Source organism: Myotis myotis, unplaced genomic scaffold (genome assembly GCF_014108235.1).
Source record: "Myotis myotis isolate mMyoMyo1 unplaced genomic scaffold, mMyoMyo1.p scaffold_m19_p_11, whole genome shotgun sequence".
Taxonomy (NCBI): domain Eukaryota; kingdom Metazoa; phylum Chordata; class Mammalia; order Chiroptera; family Vespertilionidae; genus Myotis; species Myotis myotis.
The window spans coordinates 35,964,913-35,990,369 of record NW_023416315.1 but is presented as its reverse complement, the minus strand read 5'-3'; the positions used below and the strand labels follow the sequence as shown (position 1 = coordinate 35,990,369).

At 40.9% G+C, this 25,457-nt stretch overlaps 1 protein-coding gene across 4 annotated transcripts in view; it reads right to left on the bottom strand.

Annotated features, from left to right (window-relative positions):
* Positions 1–25,457, bottom strand: part of SLC25A13 (solute carrier family 25 member 13) — a 169,466-nt gene that overhangs the window by 15,459 nt on the left and 128,550 nt on the right. For all 4 annotated transcript variants that reach the window (XM_036328099.1, XM_036328101.1, XM_036328102.1 and 1 more), the window contains one exon: positions 9,929–10,069. In XM_036328099.1, the coding sequence (XP_036183992.1) occupies positions 9,929–10,069 (141 nt within the window). The remainder of the gene's footprint in view (positions 1–9,928; positions 10,070–25,457) is intronic.

The window sequence follows — 25,457 nt, the reverse complement described above, 5'->3', positions numbered from 1 at the left end:
GGTCAAAGGCACAAAGGCAGGTGCCAATTTGTAAGGCTGCCCCAGGCAATACCTGACCTGTGGCTCCCCACAATGAAAAGGGAAGCAGGATGTGAAAAGGCTTTTAAAGTCCCAACAGAGAGAATGCCTCTCCCGGATTCCTTGATAAATCCTTCACATGGGTGGTGAACACCCATTCTCAGTCCTACAGCAAAACAGAAACCTGTTTGACTTGAAATCTGTCAGCTCCCGCCCCCCCCCGCCCCCCCCCATGCGATTTTTACTAGGTGATCAGCCACTTTGAACAGGCGACTTTATAATAAAGGGAAACATTCCGTGCGGCCCCAGTGCCTGCGTCAGCAACACAAAAAATAATTACTTTGGCCATTTAAAAAATTAATAAGTTACAAAGTGTGTGCCACCTAAAATAAACCTTGAACCGTTCTTGCCGCATAAGAAAATCCCCACATTTTCCTGCCTTTCCTTCTCACTGGTTCCGAGGCAGCCCTGTCTCAGACATCCTCTGGTTAGCCCTGAATGTCCTCTGTGCACAGTAAAGCCACCTGGGGAAAATTAATAAACACAAAATGCAATCATCTGATCTCTTACTATTCATTAAAGCACTCTTTCTCCAAAGAGGGTAAATTATTGTGTGTGTGTTTTCCCCCTCCTTTTAAATAAAAGACCCACCAATAACAGACAGGAACAATAAAAGGCATCTCCAGGGAGACCCCTATGTAAATAAACTAGAATCAAAACTCAGATCTAGTTTAGTGACGGACTCTCTCTCTACACCAACTCTGTATCATTCTAAAGTCTCTCGTCATCACTCTAGTGAAGGTCCAGGAAAGCTGCTTTATGGGCAGGCCTCACTTAACTTAAAGTTAAGAGTCCACAATCGACACAAGCCCATGACGCAGGCCTAGAGATGCTGGCCACGGTATCACCACAGCAAAGGAATTCTTTATTTTGCGTCTCATGCTTTCTTGGATGCAGCCACTGTGTTGAAAGCCCAAGGGAGCTTTAATCAATTCTTAAGTTGCTGGAATCATCCACTCAAGTTTACTCTGGCAGCTCTGTCTGGCATGAAACTGTCAAAAGATATAACACAACAGGATTTGTATCTTACACACACCATACACACACCACACACACAACACACACCACACACACCTCACTCACACACCCACACCACACCCACACACACACCCCACCCCACCCACACACACACACACACACATTCCCCCACACTCACTCACACACCCACACACACACTCACACACACATACACACACACACTGCTACCTCCGATGTCTTTCCCCGCCCCCCCCCCCCCCCACTTTTTCTTTTAAAGCTCTTCATCTCGGTTGGTATCACACCTGCTCAATCCATTTAATGGGCAGAAAAAAGCAACAACAAAACAGTCCTGAAGGGTGGTTGCTGATAAAGAAGTCAGGGCCAGGGCAGGTCTTTTCGCATGCTAATTCCTGCTTATTCTAGCTGTACCTGCAAATACAGCTCTAAACAGACTATTTCTAATACAGGGGAAGGTAATTACACTCACAAAGGCACCTCTGTGTCAGGGCTGGGCACCAGGAGCCAGCAGGTCTGGGAGACGGAGGCTTAACAGAGACTCCTGCCGTGAATGCACATTGTCTAGCTTGGGGGGCAAATGCCAGACTGGGGGACCCTGCAGCCCTCAAGACAACAGTGGTGCACCTTGTCTGCGAAGGTTATTTAATGCTCCTGGCACCTGCAGTCAGAGCCACCCCTCTGTCCCTAACTTGCAGGTTGAGAATTTATTTGGCATGCATAATTGTATATTTTGATCCTGGAGCTGCACACAATGGGCAGCATGTCATGTCTTGATCCCTCAGCATTCCTCTTGGTTTCTCCCACGCCAGTTACCCCGTGGCTCACAGCCTGGCAGCACCTCTCCTGCCCAGTCCAAGGACAGTTAGGGCCGCGAGGCTGGGATTCGAACTGGGTGAGAAATATCACTGATGCCGAGACCTGGTATGATTGTGTTGTTGGAGTTAGAACCAAATAAACCAGCCAACAACTGGAGACTCGATATCAGTGACATTGAAATGAATTCAATTTTAATGTAAAATATCAGTGCCTATTATTTGTTTTCTTTATTCCAGAGACTTCTAGGATATCGGTTTCTCCTGAATTTCATTGCAATTTTAAGGAAGGCATTTGGTCACTGGAGATTTTTGGGTAGGAAATTCCCTCCTGTGTCAGTGTTGGCTCTTCCCTACTCTTCTTCTACCACACGATGCTTTGCCATCAACAGTGCTCCTCTGCCACTGGCGAGAAACCCTCCAGAGAGAACCAATGCCTTGTCCAGGAGATGCTCAAGCTGGTCTGCTCCTGAACCATCCTCCTGACAACTTTCATTCAGCCTCCAATATTGTGCAGGCAATGCGTGTTCATTCCTCTGTTTCCTTCTCCTTGATGTAGATCCAGGGAGGAAGGGAGAGCTCTTTATTCCAATGCCCTCGGCTTGCCCAATGAAGGCCATTTCTCTGCAATTGTGGCTGATGGGCTAGCTGAGCTGGGGAGTCTCTTCGTGTTTCACCCTTCTCACTGCAATTTTTGGAGAGGATGACTTCTCAGAGGAAGCAGGCGCATTCAAAGAAGTAGTTTAAAATAAATCCTCTTAACGATGGTTCTCTACTTGCATCCTGCCACCCCCCACCAGCAGCAGGCCACTGCAGGAGCAAGCATGCAGGCTTTGGAGTCAGAGACCTGGGCTCAAAGTATTGCTCTGCCACTTGGTATCTGATGGTGGGTGAAGTTCTTACGCTCTCGGTGCCTCCAGTTCCTTATCTCTAAAATGCGAGTAACATTTGCATTGACATCAGAATTAAATTTACATCCAATGATTCATATGAAGGACCTAGTAAAATACCTAGCTCAAGGATCTTCAATGAAAGGTGATGATATAGAGGTAATTATTACAGTCAATGAAAAACACACTGTCCTCTTACAGCAGAAAACAGAAATAGCTAATATATTCTTTAAACAGAAACTGGAATAGGACTCCTATGTGGTTTCATACTTGAATCACAGTAGAGTTCTACATTTATCAGGTAAGAACCAATCAATCTTTTATTTGGCGGAAGACCTAATCCTACCCAATAAGTTCCAATAGTTTGCTAACTTGATCATATCCCACATGGGACATATCACCTTAATTTACAGTCAATGGACATTTCTTAAACTGGCCATCTTTTAAGTGCATACCTTGGTCACAATTAGAAACCAGAGGGAGGTTAGAATAGATTATCAGATATCTATGTCACTGCTGGAAAATATATTCAGAGCATTCCACAAACAGTGAGTGGCAGTATTTTCAATACTTAAAACCTGAAGGACAGCATGCTATATTATACAAGTGTCGCTGAAATAAAAAAGCGCTCTGTTAAAACTAATTCTGCAGGCACTTAGCAAAAGACAAACAAAAGAAAGAAACAACAACAAAACAAAGCATGAACTTGATAAAAAATGTTTGTCCCTGGAAAGGTAGGTTATCTGCAAGACAGGGCGAGAACACTAACATTTTATTGTTACCTACTCTTGAATATTTGAATTTTCTTCTTTTCAAAACTATACTACCTATTGAATTATTTTTTAAAAGAACTTTATGGCACTGGAATGATTATATTCTCTCACCTCCCTTAACACTGATCACTTTGACGGCAATAATACTGCATTCAATATTTGTAACTCTGGCACCTATTAGAATTAGTGCTTAACGAGTATTTGGTGAATGAACGGAAGAATGATAAAAAAAAAAATAATAATTTTCCTAATATTTTTAAGAATCTTTTCTAACCCCTTCTGTATACTCAACTCCTTTGGGCACTGATTTATAAAAATAATATTTTTCGCTTGGTCAGTGTGGTTCAGGGGTTGAACCAGGAGGTCATGATTTGATTCCTCATCAGGGCACATGCCTGGGTTGCGGGCTCAATCCCCCACAGGGGTGTGCAGGCACGAGATGGTAAATTCCTTATAAAACCATGCGTTATTGATTTACTTTCATATTCCCAGGGCAGAGCTTGCTGGGTGAATGAATGGATGTCTCCTTTCTTTGCATTAGACTTCCCCAATATCATGGTCTTCTTTGGTCATTACTTGCCCACATTAATTCACTGTCAGTGCTCTAATACCCTTGTCATAACTTGTAAACACGTGGCTTTTGCTTACCCTTCATGGGCTCAACAAATACTTATCAAATGTCCACTTGTGTGCCAGAAATTGTTACAAGCAGCAGTGAACAAGACAGGTCTCCGGTATGCAAGCACACTCCAGATAAGGACACACACACACACTGAGAAATCTTTCAGATGGTGACAGGTGCCATGCAGTGACTTGGCTGTCTTTCTGAGCAGGCATCTGTTGAGCAAAGAAGTGAGGGGCAGAACCTGCAGGCAGACTGAAAAGTGAGAGGGAATGATCTTGGAGTGTCTGCGGGAAGGAATGGCAGCAGGGCAGCCAGAGGAGAGGGAGGGTGGAACAAAAGTGCAGGGGAAGAGAGGCCAGCAGGGAGGGAGCTAGGGTGCTGTTCTAGGTGCAGCAGGAAGCCGCTGGGCAAGGACAACGTTCCTGTAGGGCACGCTAGTTTCTGCTCAAGTGTCATCTCATCTGAGAGGCCTTCCCTGACTGCTCTACTAAAATGCACCCTCCTTCCTCAATGCTAGCCTGCCTTGGCCCTTTCCATGCCCTCAACCTACCCTGCCTGCTTCTTCATCAAAGTTCTTAGCACCAAAGATGTCACATGTTTGTTATCTTGATGGCTGACTTTTTCTACCCACCACCGTGTGAGCAGGGACTTGGATTTCATAGCCATGCCCTAAATGGCTAGAACAGGGCGTACAGTCAGCTCTCAATAGACCTGTGCTGAGTGGGTGAATTAATCTGATTCACAGTTTAAACAGATCAACCGGGCTGCTGTGGGGACAATGGGTTCGGAAGAGTTGGGAGTCAAACCCATGAGGAGGCTTTCCCAGAGGTCCAGGTAAAAGCCATGTGTGGGAGAAGAAGGGGGCAAGTGTAAAGCTATAGCATGCCCTTGGTGTTAGAAAATTAGCATGGCACCAGCTCCTCACACTAAGGACTAAATAGGTGTTTTCTTCATGTGGAGCCATGAGCTCATAAAAATGAGTATTTCTTTACAAGCTGCTAAATTGAGAAATTTTTCTTGTGTACTTACATGTTACCAACATAAAATTGATAAAATGATATAGTTTGACAAAATCTATTAACAATAAAAATGCACATGCCCTATGATCTCACATCTTCATTGCTAGAATTTATCATTGGGATAAACTCACAAAAGTATATCCAAATATATGCAGGGATATTCCCCCTGCTATTGATTGTAATATCCCCAAACTAGAAACAATATAAATGCCCATCAGTAGGAACCTGCTTTAAAAATACTTTAAAAATGTTTCTACAGCTATTACATAAAATGAGGAAAGAGCTTTAAGATATATAGTGCGCTTAGAAAGATTCCATTTTTGCTAAAACACACATACACAAGATTCTGATATGGATACAATTAGTGATATTCAGGGAGAAAGAGAAAGCAGAAAGGAGGAGAGAGGTAAATATTGACCTAAGTAGGTTTTATTTTCTTAAAGATAATATGAAAGACACAAGCAATGGTTATCTTTTGAAGAAAGAATGGGATTGAAAAGGGTAGAGAGAATTTTACTTTCAGACATTTCTGAATTATATGATTTTTTTTAAAAAATATATTTTATTGATTTTTTACAGAGAGGAAGGGAGAGAGAGATAGAGAGTTAGAAACATCGATGGGAGAGAAACATCGATCAGCCGCCTCCTGCACATCTCCTACTGGGGATGTGCCCGCAACCCAGGTACATGCCCTTGACCAGAATCGAACCCGGGACCTTTCAGTCCGCAGGCCGACGCTCTATCCACTGAGCCAAACCGGTTTCGGCAGTATATGATTTTTTTTTAAACATAAACTTGTATTTCCTTTAACACAAACAAATAGGTCTGGCCGTTGTGGCTCAGTGGATGAACATGGCACATGATCAGGGCACATGTCCCAGTTTCAGGCCAATCCCAGTAGGGGGCATGCAGGAGGCAGCTGACCAATGATTCTCTCTCATCACTGATGTTTCTATCTCTCTTCCTCTAGAAAATCAATAAAAATATATTAAAAACAAAACAAACAAATGACATCCCTTTGAGATAACTAGCAGAATAATCAAGAACATATATCATTACTTGCTTTCTGATTTTATGGACAGTAGTCCAATGATTCATCGACACATACACAATGAATGAACACACATGCACACATGTACACGGATGACTATATATCTGAATGTTCTAGAATGCAGTGGACAAAGACCTCTGATTAGAACACAGTAGATACAGCCCATATTTGCAAGTGACTTTCCATGCTGCAGCCAATGTACCACACAGGAGCACAATCCAAAAATGATTTTCAACTCTGCATGATGGATCCTGGCTGTCATTGCTTCCCTGCTCGTTTTTTGAACTCAAAGAGACAGAAACTGTTCCTTTGCTTAAGGAAGCATCTCTCAGCCTACATGCGCTGTGCTGACATTCAGTGTTAAAAAGTAAGTTCCATTCCATTCCTCAGGTGTAATCCGTCTCCCCAGCAAAGCTTTGTTGGCTCCTACAGGAAAGGTAACATTCACAAATCCATAGATGCCACTTTCTTTTCTCTGACGATTTATTTTACATATCTCATGCGCTAGGGGCTTATGTAATAAAACAAAAGTTACCTTGAGAAAGGGAAACACATCCTCTGGCATTCTTAAGAAAAGCAGTAGAGTTGCAGATTTTTTGAAAACAACATTACATTCAAAAAGCTCTTTCAAAGGCCGTTCTTTATCCTGCCTTTACTTCAATCACCTACCTACTCAGTGCTGTAACTAAACCTCTCTAAATGGTACCCAAAGAGGAGGCTTTGTTTACAGGGTCCACTAGAACTATTTCTAACCTCAGGAATGTGAAATGTTTACCACATCCACTTTTTTTTTTTTTCAGTTGTAAATGTATTTCTAAAGCAAGTATTCTAATTACCATTCACGGGGAAGTCACAGAATAGTGGGCTATTTTGCAAGTCAATTCAGGAGAAAAATAGAAAGCCGGGTTAAGTCCAATTTAGGGAGGTTAAGCACCGCAGGCCTAAACACACAGGACAGAATCAACCACTCCCCCTCCTGGGTCCCGCATTGTCATGTTAACAACGGCCAACAAAAGGACCCAGGGAAGGAAGGAAGATTACCTGTCCCAACTAAAACTAGGACAGTAGTCCTCTTTTTGAAAGATGGAGGGATGCATACCAGGTGTAAAGGTCTTAAGTCACTCCAAGTCATCTTTCTACTCAACCAAGACAAGAATCAGTGAAGAGCTTTATTACCAAGAAGTACTATCCTACACAACAACAAAGACGTCAATGACATAGCAGAGCAAAGCTCTGACAACCATAAAACCACGGACATTGAGTTGCTAATATGATTTCTGACCAAGGAGAGGTGGGGTAGGGTGGGGGCGCCTGGAGAAGAGAGTCACAGGAAACCAAACCTAAAGCTGGCATGTGGGATGATATAAATGAGGACAACCTGGGCAGGCAATGAAGACCAAGCAGACTGAACAGAGCTGTGACCTCCGATGACCTCCGATGAACGAATCCCGGCTTACAAATCTTAGCGAATTCAGCTGAGGGCACCACTGGCCAGCAGAAAGGAAAGGACGGCAAGATCACTCTCGTGCAATGAAATCAAGTTTCCGGAAGCTCAGGAGTGCCAGCGACTTCCCATGGTAATTACCAAGGCACCCAAAGCAGCACCCAGCCCGGAGGAATGCCTCTGAACTAGATTAAACCACCAGACTAGTAATTAAACTAACTTTATACGGGAGAGGTCTCTTGCTCAAACTTGAGCAATCCTGCTCATTTCAGGAAAGCAATTTTAGCACAAAAGTGGAAACAAGAAACTCTGAGCCTCGATTTCGGCTCGGATACTGCCGCTGGCAGCCTCTGTTCTCCTGACTGCAAAATCAGGAGGCCAAGGACTTCCAGGGGGTGTTAAAGGGGATTAAGATCATGAAACACCGTGAAGATGAAAAGGACTAAGTCTCAGTCTTGTATCATTTGCAGGTCGTTGAACAGTCTCTTTCGGTGTCGGCAAACAAGTTTCTACCATTTTATCCATCTAGACATTTCCATAGCCGTCACTACTCTTAGCACCTAAGTGTTTTTTACTAGACAACCTGTTGAAAGACTGCTTGGCATCTTGTCAAAATGACATGCTGCTACATTGTGTTCTAGTCCGCAAGAACCTAAAAATTTAGAAAAGAAGCTGATTTTTTTTTTTCTACTTCAAAATGATCCATGCTGTGCCTCATGACAATTCTGTTTATTTCTTACAGCTGGGCAATAATGTGGTAAATGAAATAGCTAGAATATTGTGTTCCACCGCAAACACTCACAGATTGAGCATTTTAAGGGCTACTTTGAAAATTTCGGCATATTTATTCCAGAGCTCCACAGACTCCAAACTATAAGGCAAGTTCTCTACCCCACTTAAAACTAACCCCCGGAAAAGAGGGCATCCCATTATGTTTGATCCTTACAAAGTCTCAGAGGTGGGGTACTCTTCCCTCACTTGACTGAGTACGGGGAAGGCAAATGTACCTGAAACAACCCCAACTATTACTAACACTGATGTGTAGCAAGGTGACTGACCTGCAAACATGAGTGAAAAAGAAAAGGTTACAAAAGTGCACGTGGGGGTGGGATCTCACAACTTGCTGTGCTGAATGTCCAAACAAGGCATTTAAAGTTCACTCCAAAAAGCAGTGTAAGTTTTTACAGGGTGAGCTGAGAACAGAGGAAAAAGAAAACAGCTGCCCTGGCGTTATGTCCACAGAGTACAGAAGTGCCAGCCTGGAATAAAGATGAAACACTGCAAAACCATGTGCGTGACCGAGTCAAAGAGTAGATCAAGTGGCCCTGGCCGGTGCTGCTCAGTGGTCAGTGTCAACCAGTGCACTGAGGGATCTCGGGTTCAATTCCCAGTCAAGGGCACATACATTTTATGTAAATAAATGAAAACTATTTTAAGTACACATTGGCCTTCTCATCCTATATTCCTAAAGGTTTACTTATTCAAGTTGGCCATGAAAATTTTTTTTTAATTTTTCTCATTAAAAAATGATGACCACCTCATGTTTGCTAAAGCATCATAGCTGGGCATATATGAAACAAGTTCTAGTATATTCCATTATACCTTCTTTGGGAGAGGAGTGTGAATCACAAATTTTAAGAAATTTCTAAAAGTTTGGTTTTCCAATCCTTCTGAAAAACTATTTTCTAAAGGAAAAACGGTTAAGATTCAACACAATTATGACAAACCATACATATGGACAGGGCTGAGATGTATAGGATCAGAAAATACATTCTTGATCTGGTGTGGACTCCTTACACTGAGCTCAGCATACCTCCCGAAAGATGGTGCCCTGTGATTCATGCATCTATCCTTCATGGCGGACAACACTGAGGATTAGGAATTGTTGTATCAATAACAAATGCAAATAAGGCTCCAGCCAGTGTTGCTGCAAAGAGCTGTGCGCTGAACAGCGCCAGCGGACGTCATTCACACCAGCCATCCTTGATGTGTGTATTTCTAAGGACAGTTTTTTGGTGGGTGGCAGGAAGGGCACCTACCTTCTCCCTGGCATGCAGGTGCCCTGTGGATGCAGCAGCTATAGTTCAGAATCTTTATTACGGATGCACCAAACTAGACCACAGACATGGCAATGACCTTTTCCAGGTGTGGAAAAGTGAGGGATCGATTTCATGCCGGTGAACAGTGACTAGTTTAGGAGATGAGCACGCAGTCAGACAAATGACCAAAAGGAAAGTTACCTTGTAAATCCCAAAGAACCCCAGGTCCCTCACGACAGAGAGAGCACTGACTCGGGGACCGGTGGTGATTTCCCCAGCCACTTGCAAGCGGATCTTGACGATTTCCAAAGGATTTGTGAAGATCACCTGGGAACCGCCTGCCTAGAGAGGAAAAAAGAAAAGTATTATCAAAGCAGGGTCATGGTAAACGGTTCGGGAAGAGGTGAGTGAGCCTCCTCAATGGAGCTCTGAATATTCTATCCTCAAGAGACCGCATTTTCAGTCCTTGTCCCATCAATGAAAACAGCTAGTGATTATGAGTTCGAATCAAAATACAATTGCTGCCGAGGGGGCCTTGGCTTTGAGCCCTGTGATGGCAGCTGATTGCCCTTCAAGGAATCTTTGTCATTTTAGGGTGAGGGCTCTGGTCATTTTAGGCCCTAACTCCTTCGTGTGAAGGTTGAAGGAAAGCAAAGACCAGAGACTTAGCTGAAAACAGAGAGACCTCTGTTGGCCTCACCAGAGTCCTCACCCTCAAATGACCAAGATTCCTTGAAGGGCAATCAACTGCCATCAGAGGGCTCAAAGCCAAGGTCACAAAGGCAGCAATAAAATGGAAATCCAACAGTATCCAAATGACGAGACACAGATCTGCCATCAGGATGGGAGGGGGGCAGGGAAGACACAGGTCCTCCCATGATGGACTCCATGATTTCCTCAATGACCCCGGAAACATGCAAACTTAGATGAAAGCTATTTCTTTCTTCTCTTAAAAAAGCAGGCCAATCATCAAACAGTATTTTCTGGAGTTACATAGTATTATAATTTTATTTATGTATTACCTGTGTATAGAATTATTCTTTTCATATAAGATAAATGTCAAAGTAGTAAAAATATGCATTAAATCAATTATGGCCCCAACTTTGAACAACGTGTGCTATTTCATCCCAGCAATGGCTGGGTGCCACTCCGCCGAGATCATCAGTGGAAATCTTTAAAGTGCACTCTAAGGGAAATTTTAAGCTCGCTATTTTGAAGCTAAGCCTGTATTTATCATAAGCAATTACATTCCTTCTTACTGTACTTCAACTTGTTATTCCTTGTCACAAATATATTACATTTTTATACCATTCGAGCTAAGGTTGACACACAGTTATAGTTCAGAGTTTTTATTAGGTAGGGAATGCACCAAACTAGACCACAGACACGGCAATGCAGCTTAGAGATGCCGCCATGGCAACGGGCACAATTTGGGTCAATATCATCTCCAACTACTTCTTGCTAGAGCCTTTGATCCTATTAACCAATGCACACACCCGGACAAAATGGCCTGCACTAATCAAAACCAGCTACGACAATGGTCTCTGAAGTATTGTTGATAACACCTAGGAATAAAAATTAGGAACATAAACATCCAGCAGTAAGGTGAGGACTAAATGAACGTATGTATGCTTGTGCCACGAGAGGCTATCCTGCCCATAAAAAATTATGGCGGCTGCTCACTATATTCTGTGAAGTGAAAACTCTCCCGTGCGTCAGTGCGTGGACACCTGCCCCAGCTCTGCCTAAACATCATGTGGGAGAGCCACACCAGAGCAGTGCTTCTGAGGTGGCAGATTACAAATGGCTTCTTTTCTTTTCTGCTGTATTTGCTTTATTTCTTCTACACAGATCATGTGTTACTTCTATAAGGAAACATAAATACTTCTGCCTTACTTAATATACATGGCAACCTCCCCCTACCCCAAAATGTTCATTCATTAACTCCTAAATCAAATTGCTTTTCCATTTTTACCAACTTCGTACCTTAATCAAGACACACGTGTTCTTGAAAACAGACCGGAGAGTTTCCACTTTCTCCATTAAACACTACAACGGTTTAGACAGAAGGCAGCGGAGGCTCCTGAGTCTAGACTGCCACACTGCCGTATGCGCTTCTGCTGTGCTTTGCCCATCACCTTCATCTCTCCTAGGTGACTCTAAGGAGCTGGACCAAGTAATCTTGGTAGAAGAAACCTGGGTTGGATTCATCAAGAGACGGGCCCAAGAAAGGCCCTTCTAAAGTGGAAAGGAGGTGAGCACATCCAGGAGCTGGTGTGCTCTGGTCCCAACAAAGGCATTCTGCTCCCACTCCTCCAGGGCCCAGAGCAGCCAGGCTGTGCTCCAAGCAGGCAGGCAGAAGACCAAGACCTGCCTGCTACAGCCCTTGAGTATTTTGTGGGTTTGCTCCTGCCCCTCTTCACATGACATGAGGGGAATTCAGTGTGGCAGGATGAAGAGATGAAATGGACCTGACCTAGTAACAGTGCTGAGCGCACAATAAAGATTATGTCTGTGCTTCTGACCTGGGCTCTCAAGTTGTGAAAATAAGCAAAACTTAAAAAATCATTTTCTGGGGGCAGGATTGCTCAGAAAGATTTGCTGAGCTCGAATTAGCCTGAGGCTGATTTCTGAAAGCTCAAGGGTAGGATGGAAAGTGGTCAGTGCACACTGATCTTGAAGAACAAAGCAGGAACTCAGTGCATACTTACAAGTATTGCCAACAGCAGGGAAGGAGGGAGCGGAGTGTCCCTGATTAGAACCGAGCCCCTGCCCCTATTCCCCTATTTGTCAAACGATCTCACTTCTTGTGAGGATCAAGGAGATGGTGGTGGTGTTGCAGCCAGCACAGTGCTCAAGACACAGCAGTGACTTCAAACACGTTGGTCGTTTCCTCCAGCTCCTAAATTAATGGTTCTCCTTCCTGGCTGCATGATACAATCGCTCTCAGAGCTTTAAAATATAATGACTTCTAGAACCCTCGTGCACTGCTGGTGGGAATGAAGACTGGTACAGCCATTATCAAACACAGTATGGAGTTTCCTCAAAAAATTAAAATTGAAACTGCTGTTTGACCCAGCAATCCCACTTCTAGGAATATATCCTAAGAATCCTGAAACACCAATCAGAAAGAATATGTGCACCCCTGTGTTCATAGAAGCTTTATTTACAATAGCTAAGATTTGGAAACAGCTCAAGTGCCCATCAGCAGATGAGTGGATAAAAATGTTGTGCTACATTTAAAGCATGGAATACTATGCAGCTGTAAAAATGGAGACCCTCTAACCATTTAAGACAGCATGAAGGGACCTGAAGAACATTATGCTAAGCGAAATAAGTCAGTCAGAGAAAGACAAGTATCGCAGGATCTCACTCATATGTGGAATCTAATGAACAAAATAACTGACAAGCTAAACAGATCCAAAGACATGGAAGCATGTAACAGACTGACAGATCTCAGAGGGGGGAGGGGAGAGGGGGCAGGAAGAGATTAACTAAAGAACTTATATAGGGTGTCCCAAAATTCACGCAAGATTTGAATTTTGCGTGAGCATTAACAACAACAACAACAAAAAATAAAGGCCTAATTTTACTTGGTTTATTGAATCAGATTCTAATATCTGTTGCCCGTTGATTTTAATCCCTTCAATTTGATAAGCATTACCAAGTACCAATTATAGCCCAGGAGCAGGGACAATGAAGACCAATGAAGATCAAGGCTTTGCGTATGTGCCAGCAAAGCCGTGGAGGCCATTTACTCGATGTGCTATTCCATACATAATCCTATACTGTATATTTTATGAATCAATAAAAAATTTACAATTTTTAACTATACACCTGTGTTTTCTATCAAAATTACTTCTTGCGTGAATTTTGGGACACCCTATATACGCACGGCCCGTGGACACAGACAACAGTGTGGGGAAGGCAGGGTGGGGCAGGAGCCTGGTAGAGGAGGGTAAAGGGAGGGAGGAAAGGGGAAGGCATCTGTAAAATACTGTCAATAAATTAAAAAATATTTCTAGACCCAATTCCAGACAAATTAATAGAGAATTTCTGCATCTGCCCTTTGAAAATGGTCCTACGTGACTAGATGTACAAGGGAGCTGAGAATCATTTCAGTTCACCGCATCACCTCTAGGATCCCTTTCGATCCCGAGATTGCTTTATAGGGCCTATTTCAAGTTGTGATTTCAAATTCTAGCCTTCTGTGCGACTTTTAGATGTTTTACATCTGATCTCATAACAAACTTTTCATCCATATCCAAGTGGTGCCATTATTAAAGGGTATAATTCTTAGATATAGAATTGATGCCTTTTTCATTTTCTTGTATCTTTACTAATACCCATAAACGTTAACATTATATACACTAAAATAAGAATATAGACTCAACTCCCCAAACCCCAAGCCAAACCATAGATACCAGTTCTTTCAGCACAACAAAGGGAATTCTAATCTCTAAGGATGATACAGAAGTCAAATCCACCCCAGAGAGCTGCAGGGAACAGAAGCAGCGGGAAGAAAGAGTGTAGTGATACCAGGGAAAAAATAATGATGTCCTCGTTACCTCTGGTGGGCTCAGAAAGAAAGAACCTACAGACTCCGCATGGCACATTGTCGAGGTGCCAGAGATGAATGGGTCCTTTGGAGTCAAGCTGGAAGGAAATGAGACTCCAAGGCACCAGGAGAAGATGCTTATCATCAGATGCACGGTGTCTGGGCATCACCACGACTTGATCACTGAGCACACTGCCTGCTGCTCTGCTGGCTCCTGGTCTATTATCCATTCACAGTACCTTGCCTGGGTTCCTCCTTTGCAGAGATCAAAGGCAGCTGAATCCGAGGACAGGAACACCTATTGTGCGCCATGTCTTTGTGTCCCTCATCACTCGAGAGCTCTGGCTGTGTGAAGATGCTGTTCTTTTTGTGTGTGTGCAATTTTGTCACAAATCATTTCCCTGTGACTTTCTGGAGTCTGAGGCACTGAGGACAGGGGAAGATTTTCCATACTGGAACTGGCTCTGTGGGGCAATATTATATTTACAGTGGGGACACTGACTTCTCCACAGGTTTCCTGGAACATTCTTTGTTACTGAAATTTTAGTTACTACCCAGTATCTGGGCCCATCTAAAGAGAAATGCATACACTACTGCAGACTTATTTCTGCGATCTAATCATTCATTTATATGTTTGCCCAACAAATATTTATAAGCAATCGTGTTCAAAGTTTGTCCTAGGAACTGTGAGGACACAAGATGAGTGAGAAAGCGTTTCTGTTCTCAAGCAGCTTGAAATAGGAGTAATGTAACAAATATTCATTAAGCATCCATTATGGACTATCAGCATATTGCTTTGCAAGTATTTATATGTAAATCTTCAGTCCACTCAAGCAGTGGTATTTTTTCCAGATTTTACTTAAGAGGAAATGGAGGCATAGAAAGATTAAGGCAACTGTTCTGGGTTGAATTGTGTTCCACCAAAATTTAAACAGTGAAATACTACCTCTTAGGGAGTCAGAATGCGATTATATTTGGAGACAAGGCCTTCAATGAGGTAATTAAAGTAAAAACGAGGTCATATGGGTGGATCCTAATCCAATGTGACTAAAGTGTTTATAACAAGAGATACAGACACCTATGTGTACAGAGAAAAGACCATGTGAGGAATAACAGTGCTAGATGGGTTTGTACCCAGGCTACTACCAGGTTCTGAACAAGGACATTTTATTACTTACTCTATTAGTCTTGAATATTAGTATCAGTCTGGAGATATATATATATATATAGTATTTTTTTAAAAAGGAACCTGATAGTCAAAGACATTATATATCACCCTCACCAGGTTGGTCAACTGGAGCATCATCCTATACACCAAAAGGTTGCAAGTTTGATTTCTGGTCAGGACATATACCTAGGTTGTGGGTTCGATCCCCAGTCAAGGTGCTTATGGGACGTAATGCATCAATGTTTCTCTCTCACATAGATGTCTCTCTCTCTCTCTCTCTCTCTCTCTCTCTCTCTCTCTCTCATCTGCTCCCTTCCCCTTCCTCTCTCTCTAAAATTAACAGAAACATATCCTCAGGTGAGAATAAAAAACAAAATCACACATTAATTATATCTTTAGAGGAAAAATATGGAACCACTATACCAAAATATCTTTCACATTAACATTATTTTGTAAGTACCATTAATTAGTAATAGTCTAACATGAAATGTCTACAAGTAAAATGAAGAAAAATATAGATTTTTTTTAAAAAGGGACATAAGTATTTGAATACTAGAGAAACAAGTATTATACTTAGACCAGAAGATTCAATGTTGTTGTCAATTTTCCAGTAGATTAATTTAAAATGCAAATGTAAAAAATGTCAATCCTCCTATAAATGAATATAATAGTCAAATGTTGAAAAGGTGTCAATTTTTTCCATAAATTCATTTAAAATTCAAAGCAATCTTCCTAAATCTCAACAAGTTTTCTTAAAGATGTTTAAGGACAGGCATACTCTGAACAAAATGTCATATGGAAAACCTTGCATCAGTATACGTTAACACACACTTACAGAGTCAGCGATTTTTTATTTATTTATTTATTTTATATATTTTATTGTTTTTTTTACAGAGAGGAAGGGAGAGAGAGAGAGAGTTAGAAACATCGATGAGAGAGAAACATCGATCAGCTGCCTCCTGCACGCCCCCCATGGGGGATGTGCCCGCAACCCAGATACATGCCCTTGACCGGAATCGAACCTGGGACCCTTCAGTCCGCAGGCCGACACTCTATCCACTGAGCCAAACCGGTTTCGGCTGGAGTCAGCGATTTTTAAAAATGTAGTCCAAGACTAAGTAAATTAAAGAAATCGAGATACGTTGGGCCTTAAATTCCTTGAAAAGGTATTTAAGTGCTGTTCGGTGGCATAGTCAATGGTAGAGCAGACCTCCTTCTATCTGTAGCCAGGAGTCCCTTTCTGCCCAACTCATGTATCTGGGAGCATCCTGATTCACTGTGGTTTCCTAATCTTGACTAGGGGACTGGTTTTGATCCATTTTTGCATCAGTCCCATAGAGTTCGAAGCAGAATACAGTTAATCCATTGTTCTGCAAGAATCTCCAGCTTGTATCACCTCTTGCTTCAGGAGTTGTTCTTTTTACTCTTTAGTTATAGAACAGGTTGTTAACCAAGAGGTCCCACAAGAATGTAAAAGTCTGAAGGTAAATGAGAGGCCAAGATTTTGTTGCATAAAGTTCAAAGGCTGGTAAGGGAATTCTCACTGACCAGTTTTGTAAGGATTTTGCAAGGATTTTTTTTGCAATGCCTATATTCTTCAAACCATGGGTCCTGACCTATGAGGTCTCTCCTAGCAGAGGGAAAGTCAGCCCAGTACAGGACTCCAGTGTCCCATTCCATCTGCCACTCTGGAGATAACGCAAAAGCATAGAACTCTGTTCAAAGAAGAGAGAGAATTTGAACCCAAGGCTGGCCTGAATCCTAATTCAAGCTCAGAACCATTATATTGATTTTCTGAGTGTCAAGAAGTCTGTGCTTGAAAACGATTCGTTTTCAGTTGCTTTTTTTTTTTCTTCTTTCTTGTTTAAACAGAGTATCTGCCTGAATCTTGGGTTAACCTGATCACTTACACTTGAATTCCTGTGACTTAAAGGGACTCTCTCTGGAAGAGATAAATGACTCAGAGATACTAAAGTACATCAAGAAATATGGAAGAGAGGTTTTTCTCCCCAGGTACAATATGGTAGACTTTCATCAGATGCATCAAACTTTTCTTTGTAGATTTGGCAATAAATCATAAGGAAGCCCCAGGCCCTTAGGCAGTAAAATCCCTAAATCATGCCAAGTCTGAATCCTTGAGGAATAGTTCAAACTCAGACATGTAAAACTAGTACATATTTTTAATTTCACTCAGAAGGGCTTACAAAATAATTATACTGGTGTGAGTTTTACCTAAATATAGCACAGGGGCTCAGGATAATAGCAATGGAGTCACAGGAACCTGGATTTTAATTGGGCTTTATCACTTCCTTGTCTGTGACCTACGGCACTTCTTTGCTAACTTAGATCTCTCATTTGGACCACAGACTGACACCAATTCAGACTCACTCTGAGGCCTTCCTAAGGCAGCAAGTAGTAACTCTCTAGCATGGTGACTGACACAGAGCAATGGGTCAAGAAATGAGGCATTGTTGGGAGTCATATGGCACCATGGCTGACAGCCTAAGCTTTGGCAAACTTCTGAACCTACCCACTCCAAACTGATGCCATCTGTAAAATGGGCACATTCACATTACTGCTCTTCATGCTTTCAATAAATACTCTATGTCCACTCGATAGTAGGTGTGAACAAGACCGACAAAGATGCCACCCTCATGAAGCACGTATCTTAGCTGTTATTTACAGGAGTATGTGTGGATTAAATGAAATGAACACACACCTGAAGAACTTATCCCAGTCCCTAGCCTTCTGTAGTGCTCAATCAATGGTATTGATTACGATGAATTAATATAGGCTAGAACTCTATGTAGGTGAACCTAACTTACCAAACTCCTTTAATATCAGTATGAATGCGTTCTCAAATGTTCCTTTCCCTGGAAACCTGTAAGTTAAACTTTCTTTCTGAACAAAGCACAGTTATACTGAGGATTAATAGGCAGTAGCTATATCAGGTAAAAAAAAAAAAAAAAAAAAAAGAAGGGGAGAAGGAGAAGAACACACCTTAGTGAGTGATGGGTGATGTAGTAAAGTTCAACATAATTAAATTTAAGCTGACATTCAATAAATTGTGGGCGTTTTTACTTCTGAAATACTTTTGTTACTGAGAAATGGTTAGCCATACCCTACTGGAGGAGCTGTAAAAATGTCAATGGCCAGATTGTAACCTGATTGGGTAACTAGCATATTCCACCACACTATGTTGTGGGTCTGGTGTCTGCAGCTCCATTCAGGTGTGGGCTGCCCCCAACACTGGCAAATCACCTTGAAAACGTGAACCACTGTCACAAAGGGACTGAAAGGGAGGCTAAACTGTGTGTAACACAAAAGGTGCCCCAGTGCTGAAACGAGGCAGTGTGCATCCTTCTGACCAGGTAACACGACTGCTGGAAGTGAAGGCAACACAATGACCCTTAATGGTCAAGATCAAATTCTGATCTGGGGAGCTTTTAACGCTATCCCAAGTGGATGCTGGATGCCTCATCCCGCTACCAATGCAAATGAGAGTTCCCATTTCCATATGACGGTTTAGCTGTTGTGATTCCTGCCTAAGTCCACGAGAGCAACCAGAAAGGAAACGGGACTGTGGACGCTACAACTTTGTCAGCAGGAACCCCTAGCACCAGGCCTCTCAAATGAAGAGGGGTCTATAATCTTTTCATGACACAGTCCTCATGGCTAGGAGTAAAATATAGATTTTTTCTTCCAATACCTCCTCTCTGAAATGAGCTAGACAGACAGTCTGCACATAACCTGAAGTGTGGCTTCTATCGCAGATGCTTGGTAAGCTTTATTTCTCTGTTTCTTTTTCACAATTTTGCCATCCCAACTCCTCTTGCCAAGCTCTATAATGATTTACTTCATTGTTAACACTCCTGATTATGCATAGATAATTTTACTGTAGGACATGATGTATCTATTTCTTTTTTAAAAAACAAGAATTTCAAGAAATAACATATTTAGAAAGGCAACACAATCCTAATGTACTGCCCAATTTTTCCACTCTAAGAATAGTGACCTTCACAAAAATGACCTTAACATACTTTAGGTCTAATAATTGTGAAAAAGTATGCTTTGGGTTTTTTTTATTGATTTTTCAAAGATTTTTAAAATTGATTTTTAGAAAGAAAGGGAGAGGGAGAGAGAGAAACATAGATGTGAGAGCAGAACATCGATGGGCCACCTCCTGCACACCCCCCACCAGGAATCAGACCAGCAACCCCTCAGTATACAGTATGATACCCAACCAACTGAGCCACACCAGCAAGGGCACAAGTATGTTTTAAGGCTGTACGTGCCTTAAAAATGACTTGCCAGGGCTGACTGCTCATTATTATAACTACAGGAAATGACATAAAATATCTAAATATATTACCAAATGGATCAGTTCATACTTCCCCATAAACCATTTTCTTTTACCTGTTAGGAACTAAACAAGCCTTTCTCCAATGCTTTACTAATCAAGACAGTATCCCTGAACATTCTTTCTCATGACCTAGGAAGCTGAGTCAAATGAATCCCACATGATGGAAAGCATGCTTTCTTATGATCCCTCCCCCACATACACACAACCATTAGAGGCAAATCTGGAGAATATGCAGAGAATATTAACAGTCCTGTATTTAAAAAAAACCAATTCGTCATTAGTCTGCTGTCCACAGAAAACAGCAGTGTATTTTTTAACATAGTGTAATTCCTGCTATATTCTAAAAAGCATTAACGATAACTGTAATTTAATCACCTCTCTTTAATTTGAATTCACATGGTAGATACTTATAGCTACTTAAAAATTAAGTGGCAAAATGTATATGAAGAATATGTATCTTGATATTTTAATTATGCTCAATTGAATGTACTTAGATTTAAAGTGCTTTTCACAAATGACATGTGCTAAGAATATATAATTGCACACTGACATTCTAAAATGTGTGCTTACATGTGTCAAAAATAGATTAACATGAAGTTATGAAATATGAATTTTTTAAAAACTAAAACCCAAGTCCATTATTTTGATTATTTAGATACAAATAAATTTGTTACTACAAAAAAGGCCTACACTAGTAAATATCTAATGATTTTCATTACATATAAAATGAATATTCATGTGATGACGCTATTTGATTTTTTAATATATTGAAAAATAAAGATTTCTTAAAAAATCTAAGCTTTGACATATTTTCCATTTACCCTCTTAATAACTCAGTGTTAAATGGAGACTTGAAAATAATTTGTATGTAGTACCGGTATTATCATCATATATAAAGACTGCAGGTAGAAAACAGATAGTCGGCAGAGAGCGGTGGATAAATTAAATTGCTTGCCCACCTGGTGTGGCTCAGTGGTTAAATGCGACCTATGAACCAGGAGGTCAAGGTTCAATTCCCGGTCAAGGCGCCTGGGTTGTGGGCTCGATCCCCAGTAGGGGGCATGCAACAGGCAGCCAATCAATGATTCCCATCATTGATGTTTCTATCTCCCTCTCCCTTCCTCTCTGAAATCAATAAAAATATATTTTAAGTAAGTAAATAAAATTAAAATGCAATCCCCGAAAGCAGTCAACTGATGTTCAGAAGCACTAAAAACAAGCACTGACCAACCCACAGAGATGCCAGCAAACTTGAAGGAGCATGTGGCCCAGAGGCCACTGGCTCCATCCCGGCTCTGCATGGAAATGTCAGACCTGGTGCCCTCGCTAGAGCTTAATCCACTTCTGTAATTAGGAAGGAGTCCATCCTGGCAGCTGAGAAAAAAAACTTTATTTTGACCCCTAGTGTTATGGGCTGAATTGTGTCCCTCCAAATTTTATGCGTTGAAATCCTAACCTGGCATCACAGAATGAGACTATATGGAGGTTGGACCTTTAATGAGGTAATTTAGGGTAAAATGAAGTTGTATGGGTCATAAGGACTCTGGTCATATCAGACTGGAGTCCTTATAAGAGGAGGAGATTATGATGCAGACAATACACAGTCAGAAGGGGGGCGGGGGAAACCATGTGAGGACATAGTGAGAACATGGCCATCTGCAAACAAAGCAAAGGACCTTTGGAAGAAACCGAATCCACAGATACCTTGATCTTGGACTACTAGCTCCCATAAGTGTAAGAAAGCAAATTTCTGTAATTTAAGTCACCACGTAGCCTGTGGTTCTTCGTTATGGCAGCCCTAGCAAACTAGCATATACCTAGTTAGGCTGTAAATACTTGTACATCTCTGATAAAGCAATACAGAATTTTCTCCCTTGATTTGGTGTGTAAATTAAGCTCTGATGTAAAAAAAAATAAAAATCTGTCATTACATTTTTAAGAACTTTGAAAAGAGAATAGATTCTCACCACTTGATTGTTTTTGAGACAGGCACCAAATTGAAATGTCCTGTTCTTAGTTTCTTAACTGCATGGTAAGGCAGAAAAAGGCTACACTGTTTACACCTTTTATAAATATTAAATTTCACATTTTCAACTTCATAGGGCAGTGATTTTCAACCTTTTTCATCATGGTGCACACAACCTAATTACTAAAATTCTGTGTCACACCAAAAAAATATACTTTTTGCTGATCTGAAAAAAAAAAAAAAAGGTATCATTTTGATTCATTCACACCAGTCAGTTATTATTGTGTTGGCTTTTGCCATTTTTTCATTTGATAATCTTAGGGAAATGAGGCAATGGCCCTGACTACATCATCAGGTATTGCATGTTTTAAAAATTCTTGCGGCACGCCAGTTGAAAATCGCTATCGTAGAGTTTTCATAGGACCATAGAAACCAGGCCAAGAAACCAAAGTAGAATCTGTTTGACTGACACTAAAAAGCCATTACGTTACAGACTTGTCAAATATGTTCACATGTGGGCTCTGCCTGGCAGACATGTCTCTTTTGACTACTATGACCAGAATCGTTTAATGATTTACAGACCTTCAGTGTCTATAGTACCTTAACTATATGAGAGCTGTGACCCAATCTGTCTTCATATTTTAATCACAACAAGCCCCTCCCCCATTTATTAGAAAACCAGGATGGCCTGACATTGGAACTGTGTTAAATCAAACAACTCTAAGACATTCCCCAAAGAGGGGAAGGGAGGAAAACAGAAAGGAGACACCTCACTGGCTTGTGTCCATTACAAGTTGAACTTTCCTCTGGTAAGATGACAACATTTCTGAACCATCCGAAGCAGCCCTTGGGCAGGTAGGTCACCCCTATGAACCCTCAGTGTCATCAGCTATCTCTTTATTTTTGCCCAGGGTCCAAGTAGAAGTCTAGAGAAAGAACATTCTATAGAAGCAGGCAGGCCACATAATTCTTATTCCAGCCCAGTGCCTTAGTCCCACTCCTGTCCCAGAAGACTTTCTGGGCAAAATGTGATGGAGATGCCTCATTGGCTTCTCAAAAACCTCCAAATTTAGATATTGCCATGGTTAATTTTTTTTTTTTTTTTTTTTTTGCTAGTTATTGGCTCTCTCTTTCTCTGTTTTTTAAAGACTTTGTTTTTTAGAGCAGTTTCAGGCATAGAGGTTTTCCATATGCCCCCTGCCCCACACATGCATAGCTTCCCCATTATCAACATCCCCCACCAGAGTGGTACATGTATTATAAGTGATTGACAAATCACAATCACCCATTCATACTTTGCCTTCTATTGTCAGTGTCTCAGAACTTAGCCATTCTAACAGGTGTGCAGTAGTATGTCATTATTGTTAGTCTCTTTTTGATTTAAAGCAACTCTTTTATATGATTCCTTCATGATTCTGACATCATAATTTCCCGTTAGCCACTCAATAAAATATTTTCTAGTAAAGACATAGGCAATAATGAATAAGCTATAGCAAATACCCCACGCTGTTTACCCTCATCCTAGTCTTAAGATTCTATATATATCTGGTGGTTCATTTATCTGCCATTCTGAGAAACAAAATAAACAGGAAATATTTAGGTTGGTTCCTTCACTGAGTGAGCATGGAAACCCTTTCTTGTGAAACAACCTGATTGGGAATCAACCAACTGAGTCACCCAGCCAGGGCAGCAGGGCCCTACCTAACAAGACAACAGGCCATATACAGTACCTGAAATAGACTCTCAGCCTTAGAGTCAATAGAGTTGGAAAACAGGAATAAACCTTAAGTACAAATTAAGAAAATTTATCCTATTAGAATTGAGGAAATATGGGCAGTTTATTTTGCTTTGTTTTCTACCATAGCTTTAATATGATTATTCTTTTCATAATTAAAAATCATAATTATAACATATTGAAATATAGAAAATGTCTGTGATATGATCTCAACTAAAATATGTATGTTTTAAGTTTATAAAAACATGAAAATGAATGAAAAGCATTGTAAATAATGTAAAGCTTTTAAAAGCAAGGTTAATTTAATTCACTTACTCTTGCTGTAAGTCATCTACTAAAATAGAAATTACTATTGATGAACAACAACAACAAAAAACAAACCCAGAAACAAAAAGAAACCCTTACAATATGGTCTTATATTCTTCAGAGTAGGCAGAAAAAACACCCCAGAGATTATTCCAAATAATAGCAATAATAAAATTTGATACAACTAACAATTAGATTTTCATTAAACTACAAATGAATTATAAAGATGTGAGCATTTAAAAAATGACCTTATTTCCCTAGCATCAACATAATACATAATAAATCTTGGCTACTTGACATGCTACATAGGAGCAACCCCATAGAAATTCAATTTAATGAGTAAGCCTCATGTCATTCAATATTTATAACTAGGATATGTGCACAGAGATTTGCACAGAGAAATAAAAACTCTGCCTTAAGAAAACTGCACTGTGAGGCCACATGTCCACAGAAAGGCCTGGGAAGAGAAAGATCACAAAAGCAGGAATTAGCACAGCTCGCATGGCTCAGTGGTTGAGCATCTACCTATGAACCAGAAGGTCATGGTTCAATTCCCGGGCAGGGCACATGCCTGGGTTGCAGGCTGGATCCCCAGTAGGGGTATATACGAGGCAGCCAATCAATGATTCCCTCTCATCACTGATGTTTCTATCTCTCCCTTCCTCTCCCTTCCTCTCTGAAATCAATAAAAATATATTTTTAAAAGAGGTACAAATTGATAATTATAAAATAGTCATGGGGATGTAATGTACAGCATAGGGAATATAGTCAATAACGTTGTAATAACTATGCACGGTGCCAGGCAGGTACTTGAAATATTGAGGGAACACTTTGTAAAGCATAAGGTTGTTTAACCATTATGCTGTCCACTAAAACTGATACAAAATAATATTGAATGCAAATTGGAATTTTAAAAAAGAAAAAGATTTAAAATAATCCACTTCAAAAAAAAATGGGCAAAGCACTTGAATAGACATTTCCTAAAAGAGGGCATTCAAATGGCCAACAGGTATATGAAAAGATGCTCAACATCACTAATCAGGGAAATGCATCTCCTATCTGGACCTCAACAAATTCTGACCTGCCTCCCTGCTTCGCACTCTTGCCCCTTCTACAAACCATTCTCCTTGCAGAAAGTAGGATATCATTTAAAAATACAAAGCCAGGCTTATGGCTCTTCTGTGCTTAAAAATCTCTAATGAGAGAATAAATTTCACCAATGACATGAGCATATCACTTATTTTTTCCGCTTAAAATGGCTATAAACTCCCATAAGCATTAGATATATTTACACACACACACACACACACACACACACACACACGTGCATGTATCTCAATGAAAAAATATAGTAGGCCTATTATCAAAGGACTAGAGGCCTGGTGCATGGATTCATGCACATTGAAAGGAAATTAATTAGAAGGTGGCCGATGGGGTAGGACTGGGCGAGACACTTTTATCATTATAGATTATTGTTCAAAAATCATGTTCACTTATCTTTCCAAAAACTATTACAGAATACTATTTTTATTGGTATGTGAATAATTTTTAATAATATGAGCTTTGTAAGACAGAGGTTCATACGTTTTGACATTTTTTTCTGGTGAATATTATTCCATTTGTTTTCATTTACT